The following is a 12218-nucleotide window of genomic DNA, read 5'->3' on the forward strand; positions in this document are numbered from 1 at the left end:
CTTCTGTAGAAACTAGTGACATCCTGAAACTAGGGACTCCTGCATCCATCACTAAAGAAGACTCTATATCTACTACCAGCTCTTGAGTCTCTCTGCTTTTTTATAATATCACAGACATTGCCACAAAGCTATAAATCTAAATAACATTTTTTAATAATTACAGGAGGATATTAGCCCTAACCTAAAGAGATTACAGCTTAGCCTACAATCCTACTTCAGGATTGTTTGTTGCCCTCAAGAGGATTTGCACAGATGCAGGAGTTTGACCAGAAGGCCATTTCTAGATGTGTCATATGACTTTACAAAGATTAATTTTACCATTCTTACGGTGAGCGTGAGATTCTTTCAGAACATCCCCAGACTGGATAAACTGATCTGCTCAGGAAATAATTTCTCTGTCTATGCAACCCCACAGTCTCGGCGAGGTTTTTGGACAGTCTGTTTGATTCTTTCCCACGCACAAGAGAGAATTAATTGCAGGGTAAAGCCCCCTCTTTCGTTGAGGATTTTACCCATAAGAAGACAGAGGGTCGGAGCACACTGTTGCAGACAACACTTGGCTGGGTTGTCAGGCTGAGTCTCTTTGACTTTGGTGATGTGCACCAACGAGTTTACACACTGGTTTTAGAACAGTATACGTAGGTTGGCCCAGATGGGCAGGAGGCTGAAATCAAATCAGCAAAACAAAAGAGGTAGTGAATCAGATTTTCTCAAATTAACTGCTATTTAAAAATAATAAGCAACTGCAATTGATTCTCATTAGTGCTTCAAGGGAAGATGGAGAAAATCCAGAGCTAGGCAGTCACTTCATTTATATTCTTCTACCGAAATCTTTCAAATTTAATCCACACAAGCAGTAAACAGAAGAAAGCTACTCAGCTTTCAAGTAGCAGGTCTAATTACAGGCTGGCAAGGCATGTGTAATAGGCACAGTCGAGCCAAACCCTACAAGCAGAACTCCTCTAAGCCTTAAGGAAGGGTAAAAAAGCCAAACATGATGAGATTGCAAGTCTGCAGCAAGTCCCAGTGTTTGGAAGGGACAGTACGAAAGCATTGGCTCCAAATATCTAAGAAACTGGGCAGGTTTAAAATATTAATCTGGACTTGAATTATGATGATTTAGCCAATACGCTATCTAGAATTATTGAGCTATAATCCCATGTCAAATGTTCGCTGCCCTCACCCTGATAGGTACAGATCTGTGATTTTGAAGACTATGTCATATTTCAAGTAAAATCTGAGCATATTAGATGAATCTTTATCAGTAAAAGAAAGACCAATGGAAAGGAAGGTGAAAATAAAGAGTAATGGAGTAAAAATTACCTTAAATTGGAAAATGAAGAAAGGACGGGTGAGCAAAAATTTCTAGGTGCTTATAGCATTTTAATTATAAGCTTCTTTGACATCATTATGAAAAGTGAGTTAAAACTAATAGAGATTAGGGTTCAGGGAAGCAAAGTAAACATAACATGGCAAGATTTGTGTGCCTGAGCATTGGTGAAGCAACTTAGAAAGGGAGTGGATCCAAATATGTCATTAGGATCCAAATATGCCATTAAATGAGAGGGGTGGCAGTGTATTCAGTTATGCAGCAGCGGAACAGGAGCATCTCCAGAGGGCTCAGCCACAATGAACCGTTTATTACACTCTAAACTGCAGCAGTGCCACGAAACCTGCTTTAGCCACAGAACCAGATGCTATTGTGCCAGGGCTGACAGCAGCACCAGCCAGACAGGCTGTCCCCATACTTAAAATTTTAGAATAAGAAGTATCAAAGTGCTCTGTAGTGCCCAGTACAGAGTCTGCACAAAGGGACAGTCAACAGCCATCCCACCTCTCCTTCTCCCAGGTATTCAGCAGCAACTGAGCCAAACCCACACACACTGGGAAGGGAAGCATCATCAAGCTCTCCTTTCTTCTGAACATGTACAAGAGGCAGGAAAGCAAGCAGTGACCATACAAAATATTTAACCATGCTTTAATTGTGCATGCACAAATTGCAGGATGGGGTCTAGTCCGCTTGAAAAGGCCAATCGATACTGTGCTTACTAATAGGGAAAACAAACAATGAAGCAGGATTAACAAACAGCTAGGATAGAGTCAGGCTCCTGCAAGCAGACCATGCAACACAACTACCTTATGGGTTAAGGATTAAATGCGTATCCTAAGGACCAAAGGCATTCAGAGTAACTCTTCTTAGATTCACTGTCTGAAAAGGGATTAAAGTCCTAAATGGAAATCTAGACTGCTCTCCTGCCAAACCAATTCATTTCCCTGCATGGAGCAGTGCTTCCAACTCCAGAAAATTTTTTTGGGAAATAGACTACTTTGTTTCTGCTTTTATATTGACTGCAGAAAAATTCAGACTTTGAGAAATAAGTGATACAGATTTTAAGTCCCCATCTAAATGAAGTTAGAAATAAATATGGAGCCATTCATCAATATTATAGTCTCTAAATTTCTATTGCATCTGCCCCAATAACTTACCTTATTGAAAAGTTAAGTATGAGTAGTTATTTTTTCCAATATGTGACTAACGGGCAGAGCGAACAGCACAAATGGAGGAGTTTGATGAATACAGCAAAGCAAGTGCGGTGTCCAGAGAACTGGATGGAACGGACTGCTTGAGAGAATGATCCTTCAGTTGTGGACAGCTGTGCCCATGTGACAACAGAAAATCACGTTCAGTGTCCTGTTCTGATGTTGTTCTACTTTAAGAACACTCTTTAGTTACTTCTTAGCTTTGCAGAAATCCTTCTGAAGTTCCTTTTTTCCCTATTACTACAAACTATGTTCTTTTATGTGCCTAAGCAGAAGAAACTAGAGAAAGAGCCACTTTTACCCCAAAGGTGATATGAACTGCTTCCTCCACATTAATGAAACTATTGATTCAGATTACTGAGGAGCAAATCTCCAAAGTAATAACATAGCTCGCAAGCCAGGGAGATGAACGCTACAAACAAATTAAGGAATCATCATACTCCTCGAGGCTCACTGGGGCTTAGCTTTGGGGAGGAAATTCTGCAGTCGTGAATTGCTAACTTGGTAGGAAGAGAATCAACATTGAAAACTGGCTCTAATCCTTTTCCTCCCATTCTATTGCCCAAAGCAGTACAAAGATTTATTTCCTGCAGGATATTTTGTTCCTTACAAGAGCCTATTAAGCCACTTAAAAACAAACGTCCTCATCACATAATATCAGTGCCAATAGATGTCCTTAAGGAACATCCCAGCTACACAAAACAGACCTTGATTTGAGCGTGTATCTCAACAATTATTGGCCACAGACAGTGCTTTGGCCTGGCATCTAGGTTTTATCATCATTTAAATGAGCAATAAAGATTTTTAATTTCCATAAAGATCCCTCTGCTTTGCTTATAAGGAACATACATTTAATATATACACAAATAATGTATATTTGAAGAACCTTTGGTCTTGCCACAGTGGTAACAAGTGGCTAACATGGTCCTAAAGCCTATGTAGGGCTTTTACATTAAGTTGAAACGGTAACAGTCACTCATCTGCCAGTTTCCTATTGTATAAAACAGCACAGTGCATCTGACTTCATGGAAAACTGTCATGGTGTCAAACCAGTCTCACACAGAATGTATTCTGCATTTACAGCAGTTTATGAAAGTTCTGCATATATCAAGGACCAAAACAGAACACAGCTCCTAGTAAAATACCCTCTCCAATAAATTCTGTTTTCAAGTAGACAGCACAGCCTTTTTATTATTATTATTATTATTTCTTTTTTTTCTGACTGCTAGCACAAGGGAAAGAAAAAACTTTCTTCAATACCTCACATCTGTCTCTCCCTGACTTTTGAGTCTCCTTTCCTCGTTCCCATTTCAACTTACTTGAGCCTTTAGTGCAGTTTAAACAGCTCATTAATTTTCAGTCTCTTGATTATTCAATTGCCTACTGTAAAATAGGATGACAGTGTCAATGCAGAAATTTAATTTCCTGCAAAAAGGGCCAAGAGTCACAAAGTTTGTACACAAAGACACTTTAATGCAAATCAAATAGTACTATGTTTCATTCTAAGGTGCTTCACATCCTCAAACACTCAGTGTTGAACTTCCCAGTTTTACCATTCCCTTGAGAAATTCACTTTTAGTCTAAACAACAGAATTTAAAAAAGACAGCTCTTTAACGATTCTCTTTTTTATTTAATCAATACTGTATTTCAATACCAACTGTTAAATCTTTATGAGCAAAGGGAGTATATTCTGCAAATTTGTTGATCACTATATAGTACAACCTCAAAACTCTTATCCAAAACCCATGTATTCCAAAATTAGGTTTCCTCCCTCAACATGCAACATTTGAATAAAAAAGTCCTGACTTACTCCAAAAAATTCCACTGTGCAGTTATATAAACTCAGATCTCTTGACACCCACTCTGGCTTATGAAGACACGGGTTTATATAAAGGACCTTCAAAAGAAAATGAAAAATGAATATTATTTTGCTGAAATTCCAGAGGATTCTAACAGTTCCATTACCATAGCAGTACACATACATAAAGACATCAAGTCCACTATATTGCACTTTGCAATATAATATTTCTGAATGACTATAATTGTTCTCTGCTCAAGGTTGTGGCATGTTATGCTGTCACTAAATCAGAAACTACTGTGCAGCCATTCCATTTTATTTAAGCCTTCATAATTAGGAAAGTACCTGTGTTGAAATTATATTTATTAAAAAAAAATATATCTTACTTTAGATTAATAAAAAGCATACATTCTGTAAGTGCAGATTCCATTTCACCATTTCTATTGCTTGTTTGCGTCTGCATTTCACTGCATTTCAGTGTCAATACCCAGTTTTTCACAATATGCTGCAAGGTTTGGACTGCAGAAACGAAGGCTATATTTGCCCTTGATCAAAACACTGGTTTAAAAGATGTTGTTTTTTCATATCACCAACACATTTCAAGCAGTCTCAAGTATTTCAAAACCTTGTTTTCCCATCCTACAAAACCAAAGCTTCCACCACTAAATAGTGGCCTTTAAAAATAATCTGAAAACAATATACAAAATATTTCAAGAGAGCAGAATAGCTATACAGTCGAAATTAGCAACACAGACATTTTAAACATTAAAACAATCTGCCTACTTTTTATATAAGACCTCTGGACAAAAAAAGATCACGCATTTTGCACGGTTTTCTAGCCCCACATTTGTAAGAGGAGTGGCAGATTTTCAGATAGATTTCTTATTTAGCTAACAGGAAAATAAATCATATTGCAAATGCAATGCTGATGCTGCCTAGATTCTCTAGCTCACAGCCATGGTAAGAACCAAACTTCTTGTCCTTGCTTCCGAGGCTTATGTTTATACTCAATGTCATTGCTGATGACTGATAAATGTTAGCTAGTTTTTAAATAACTATCTTGGGAAGCTTGACAAAAACAGTACTGAGTTCTGATTTGCTGTGGATACACTGTTACACTTTACACAGGAATGTGTCATCTTTGCTCACAGTCAGTGGAAAAATCTTTAACTCAACAAAAAAGCATGGAATCGCATGACATTGTGGCAAAGAGCGTCACAGTTTCTACAAAAATTTAAATCTTTATGCCCAAACCCAGCAGGAACACGTCTTCAGCTAATCTTCCATCAACGCTTTCGGTTGAAGTTCACAGGTAAATCCTGTATCCATCTCTGGAGAACATCTTGCAGGAAAGGTAAGACGGAGAGAGAGCAGGTAAAGACAAAGGTGCGATACATGGCGTGCGGTTTCTCCCTGCACTGTGTGCGTTTTAGGGGAGGGACTGTCTCTGTGCAGCTGCATGCGAAACAGCGTAAAGGCGGAGCAGGAGTTACTCCATCAAACAGCCTCCTCCGTGCCTTACCCCTGCCAAGGGTTGGCTACTGCAACCTGTGAAATGACTCTGCCGGGCAGGGAGGGGCAAACAGCACTGTCTCCAGTGCATCCAGATGAAGCACCTCAGCTTGAAGCTGCAAAGGATTCTTCCTTACCTTGGCTATTAGATGCAAAAGATAACGGTATCAGGCAGCCGGCTGCGGAACAGGGAATTGTGTTACCAATCTCTCTCTCTCCTCAGAGGGAAAGAAATAAAAAATGACTTCACATCAGACTATTACAGATACTAATACTTTTGTCAAAAGCAGAAACACACCGAGATTTTACAAAACACTGGCTAGACACCACAGCACATCGACTAAAAGAAATAATTTGAGTACAAGCTTAATAAGGCAGAGTAAAAAAATCCACTGCCTTACAGCTAATGACACTTTGAAAATGAGTCTGCTGTGTGTGATTTCACTGATGCCTGAGAGAGACAAAGCTCTTTCTGTTCGTGTTTTTCATACTTTCAGTCAAACAGATTGCTGAATAATCATGTTTTCTTTATTTTAATGGGTGAGGAAGCTATTATACAGAAGGTGTTTCCATATGTCGTAGTTAATAAAGGCAATTCTTACTAATAAGAATAGGTTGTCTCTATTCAGTTATCTGATGAAAAGCCCTCCTGTTGTGAGGAAAAAGCAGATCATGCGGCTAGAAGAGACTCCTAGGGCTGCACACTTCAGCGGCTACTGGAAAGACCTGTAAGCAGATGAAACCCAGGTCTTCTCCAATTGAGTCCAAATCAGTGACATTCACTAGGGTGCTCAGGGTACCAGGAGCACATCATGTCATAGTCTCTCCTTTATATTCACCCTTTTCTTGCTGGTGAAGGACAGTGGACAAGACCTGGATCCATCGCTCCAGAAAATCATCACCAAGTCCCTTCAGCAGGTCAAGGCGCTTTCTTTTTTGAAGCAGCATCTGGGTCACTGTATCAAGAGCTCAAAATCCTACATGGAGAGTATGGCTAGTTATAGGCTGAGATCACAGATTCCCTTTCAGGCTGAAACCATAAATCACATGGAGGGGAAATAATTTTTGTGGAATCACCCAGAGGTGTGAGACACCACTTACATCTTTTATCTTTCTAACCACAGAGCTGAGTGCACACTCACAACTGGATGAAAACCTGACATCTATACAATACTGTTAGAGCTACCTAGTACAGAGAGGGGAAAAGAAGTCTTGAAGCTTTTCTCAGCTTACTATGACATGTTCACTGTCTGACTACCTCTTAAACAGCTGTACGGAAACCAAACCTATCGAAGGACACAACTTGCCTCAGATAATTAACATACCCCAACTAGGTTTACACAGCAGTGCTACACACTGGTTGCCTCTTGATTTCAAATCAGGGCAGAGATTGTTCACCTGTAAGTACCTGAGAAGAAAAAAGACCTGTCTCTGTTGCCATTCCCACTTTCAGGGGGACTGCCAGTTTCCTACAAGTAGTTTCAAAAGGCACATCATCTCTCCGTGGTAAGTATCCACCTGTAGCCTTATAATCATGAACTTCAAAGCATTCTGCAACACATCTTTTTATCCAGACATATCAAAGTGTAGAAATTATTTTGTGGAGAGACATTTCTAATAGGAAATACTGTATTTCTTCATTTTTTCCTGGGAATGGCGTTCTGCTGGTTTTCACTATTCAGAATAGGCTTCAAGAAATGCAAAAAATACCCAAAGAAATAGGTGGATGCTTGCAAATATATAGACAATGGGACCAGTTCCCACACATGCAACTAGTCCAGCTGGATGTTCACTGCCACACATAATATTTTCCAGGATTTTAAACAAAGATAATATGGCCAGCATTTTGAAAACATTTGGCCACTAATTATGGGCACTTCCTAATTCAATCTGTTTCAGAACTGCTAAACAACTCCTTGTCCTTATTTCAGGGTCTGGATGCTCAGCAGTTCAGAAAATCAAATCCAAAGTGACTCAAGCCAATACTGAAAAATACGAACACCCAAAGTTTGCAGCTGTTTTTGAAAATACAAGGCCCTCAAGGCTAAATCCCACTTTAAAGACACTGCAACAGTTTTGAAAGCTGCATATTTTTGTATCAAGCCACTAGAAGGCATAGACATATGTGGTGAGTGGACTCTGCATCCATACTCCTTCAGTGTGGCCAGTGCAAACAGTCCCTCCCTGACCAGCCAACACTGATGACTGGGAACGGAGGGAATAGCAGGACAATCCAGGATAGACCTGCACAGTGAACCAGAAGTAGCCCTTGCAGACACAAGGGAAAACAAGGGCTGCTGTTGGATCCTGCCCAGAACACAGAACCAGCCACAATCTGTCCATACAGTGCTTCTGTCTCAAAGATGTGGAAGGTCCTGCTGTATCCGCATTCACAATTAAACATGATTCCGACATGATTATGGTGCTGATGCTGTTATATCTTCAGTGCATGATGGTTCCTGGCTCTGTTTGTGCCTGCCTATTGTTCATGACAGACTTTGCCTTTGCAATGATCGGAGAACAAGGTGTTCTGGAAGCTCTTTTCAGCTGTGATCTGGTGAACTTCTTACGGATTTTTCTGTAAGGAGGGAAGGAGGAGAGGAGGGAAAGAAGAGAGACACAACAGAAGAGATAAATCTCAGTCTTTAACAGAAGACTGCTCAAGATCCAATAGCAAACATAACAAATACTCTTACCAGAGCAGGAAGGCTAGTTCATGGAAAAGAGACTTGCAGTCAACAAGAGTGAGCCCTGTCCATCAACTGATGATTCACAGTTGTCTCCAACTAGTAACTGATAATCGTTCAGTGAAAAGTGAGTTGGTGTTAGACAATATGTGGACAATAACATTTAATTATATGAAATCTTAGGCCAGAATGCTCAAATGGTGAATCCTCACATGTGATATCAATTCAGGAATGAAGGACCAAAAAAGAAAGAACCTCATTAGCACCCAAGAGAAAATGTTACCTCTGTAAAAGTGATGGGCTGGGAGGAATTATTATTTGCACTATATCAATTCTGCAGACAAAGGACGAGTACTTTTTGTACCGGTGCCTTTCAGGTGCAGTAAATTCACTTTAATTTTAGACTTTTATATGATAAATCAAACACATTAACTACAGGTAGCCATGTTGTTTCTATTGTAATCTTATACTTCCAAGGATAGTTAATTCTGAAACAAAAAGCTTTCTTATGTTCCAACTGCTCTGTATCTCTACTGTTATAAATCAGCAACCACAATGCTGCATGTATCCAGGGCAGAGTATCAGAAAACACAGAAATTACACACACAGAGTATGTCAAGAATCACCTTCACTGGCAGAGTCCTGAATATTAGATGTTGGTGGAAACTTCCCCATTTTCTGAATTCACTCAAGTCCAGAATCCTAGCTTTCATTTAGGTAGTTTTATAAATTACAGAGATTTTGAGCTTATGGAAATGAATTAAAGTAACTGGGGCCTCTAACACTAAATGAGACCAGGCTTTCTAATACAAACTTTCCAAGTTGAAAATGTGACCTGACTACAAACTACAGGATGATGATGTGCCTACCTGCATCAAGGCTTTGAGATGGTAACTCAAGAAGGGATTTGTCCCTTTCATCTTAATGGGCTGAAACTGAAAAATGGTGGCACATGACACTGAAAATACAGGATCAGCTTGAAATAAATTCTAATGAATATGATAATTTGCATATTAATTTTCAAACATGTATTTAGTTACTGGTTGAGTATTCCCCAGGAATGTAAGTTTCCAGTTGAATAACTGGGCTACAGAAGAGAACACAATCAAAGGCAAACCCAAAAGATAAAAATCAGGAGAATATACCGTGCTCCTAGAGGTTAAAGGGAGCCTGAAAAACACATCTATTTTGGTTAATATATTTAAAAGGTGGAGAGAAGTATTCATTTTAGCTGCCTGAAAGCAGTATATCATCAGCATCTCTTGACCTGGAATACCAAATTAAGATTTAGCATCATTCAGTAACAAGCACAGCAAATGAAAAGGAAATGAATCGCCAGAAAGTGAAGTTTAGGCTTTTCACATAATCCCACAGAGACACAGACTTACTGTTTGAGTACTTACTTTACATGGTCATCTTAAATTAGGCCTAAAGAGATATTCAACTGATTGAAAAGATTGCTTACTTTCCAGAATGGTAAAATTGTAAAAAATGTAACCTGAGACTGGTAGAAACACTTATTTCTAAAATAGTAAGACATCTAAGTTTTGTGAATTCATGTGAAAAGACAATAGCTCACACTCATTATTAATGGGGATCACTCCAGCAAAAGCTTACAGAAATGAATCCCTTTTGATATATTTGTTTGCAAAACTTTGTATTTATTTACAAAACGAATGTGGTCATTAATCATTTGAGAAACTCATGGTTTACAAAAATGTTAGATGATAGCCCTTTTGAATTTTTAATACGGCAACTTCATGAACTGCCAAGAAGTTCCTACTAATGAAAGCAATTTGCAGCTGACACTACATGTAAGGACAGTAAAGTATCTGTGATTACAATTTCTGATTATTGTGTAAAGACAGTAAAGTCAAAAGATATAGTTATTCTCGTTAATTACTGTTTTGAAAGTAGCTTAAAAAAAGCAGAACAAAAAAGGAGGAGTCATCAGCATGACATCAAGCACACCACAAAAAGTCAACTCTTCACTTAATATAAATGGAAGTAGCTCTATATAGACTGTCAAAAGAACTAATCTCTTATGCACTCTAAAAAGACAAACCACCACTTCTATTTAAACAGGTTTGTGAAAATGCTTCCAGAAATTAGCTTTCTGGGATATAGCCTTACAGAAATAAAATTGGAAGGATGGAAATTTCCACTGACTTCATTAAACATAACATTTAAACAACCACTTCACTAAAATCCAAAACTGTTCTTTTTACTGCAAAAAGTATAGAGGATGAAGAGAACTGAAGAATTTAGCATCTAAATACAGTCAAGCTTTTTGAGAGGCATTGATCAGGTTTTAAAACGCTTCAGAGTTGTTTTTTTTAACACTTAGACATGCAGGTTGTAATAGTAGCTGATGAAAGGCAGGAAATTCAAAGATAAGGCTGTGGCTCGCCCTTTCACTCCAAGCACTTCAACACACTCTCCTCCCTCCCCCAACGACACAGGGAATTAAGGGCAGAGTCACCTTTAATGTTCAATTTCCTGTCTCTTTTTCAGTTAATACCAGCCATATGTTTTAATTACACAGAGCTTTTATTTGGTGATGGCAAGTAAATGGCTTTAATATCGGTAGCATTGATAACTTTGCAGTTGTTACGACAGAGTAATTGCCATTTTCCCCTGCTTTTTCCTCAGACTTTTGTACTAGTACTTGAAGTATGATGTGTTAAAGACTTCATTTGAAACGTGAATTACAAAGTATTTTAAAGCCTTGTATTTCTAGTCCTCCTGAGACCAAAGGTATGAGAATGAATCAAACTTTTAATAGGTGATCGGTATATAAAGCCCACTGTGCTCATTTTTATGTCAAACGTGATGCACTGCTGCTACTGTAGGAATAAGGCAAATTCTTTTAAGTCTGCATGATACTTCAATTAGTAATTCCAGATAAAGGTACGTAAGATCCCTGGCACCTATTCAGGGGAAATATGGAAATATACATAAGTACCACATACTATTAAGACCTATCTTCTCTTTGAAAGTTCCATACAGAGACTGGAACCTACTGGATAGAAATAATAGTTAGGCTGTATAGGGCATTTATGCCATGCTTAAATTTAATCATGCAAGCCATTGCAATGAACCAACCCCTTCTCAGGATGTAAGCGAATCCCATATAACTAACCATCTGGTGAAGCTAAGCACAATCCTTTATAATCTGTTATGGGCGCTTTCCTCAGAAATAGGATAGCTGGTAACAAAATTTCTCATTTGTAAAAGCTGACTCAAAGTCCCCTGCTCTAATTATGCCATGCATTAAAACAGCAGCAATTTTTAAACTTGAATAAAATAAAGAAAGTTGACCTTCAATTGATGTTAGTCAAGAACATGTTTTTCAAGCCTTTTCTAATGGGAGTTAAAGGCATTACTTGCTTTAGCTCTATTGATATCGGGTGTGTGTCTGTTACTGCTTCTATATATAAATTGTTGAGCATCAGTCTTGCCTCCTCTGCATTAGACTCAGAGTTGTGACGACTAGAGTGACTTTGGTCTACTCAGCTATACCAACAGTATTTAAAAAATAATACTAAATAAATTCAAGTTATGGCAGAAGTTTTTACTGGGAGGGAAATAAATTGCATGAAAAGGCCCACTGAAATTTTATCTGATGACAATCATAGCTGAAATTCCCTGGGCAATCCCTGGACATTCCCTGGGCAAT

General features: G+C 38.6%; 1 protein-coding gene across 1 annotated transcript in view; it reads right to left on the minus strand.

Annotated features, from left to right (window-relative positions):
- Positions 1 to 8294: 8294 nt before the first annotated feature.
- MTA3 (metastasis associated 1 family member 3) overlaps positions 8295 to 12218 on the minus strand; it is a 138001-nt gene continuing 134077 nt past the window's right edge. Inside the window, exon 19 of the mRNA XM_074163119.1 lies at positions 8295 to 8430. Within this exon, the coding sequence (XP_074019220.1) occupies positions 8295 to 8430 (136 nt within the window). The remainder of the gene's footprint in view (positions 8431 to 12218) is intronic.

Source organism: Numenius arquata, chromosome 2 (assembly GCF_964106895.1).
Source record: "Numenius arquata chromosome 2, bNumArq3.hap1.1, whole genome shotgun sequence".
Taxonomy (NCBI): Eukaryota; Metazoa; Chordata; class Aves; order Charadriiformes; family Scolopacidae; genus Numenius; species Numenius arquata.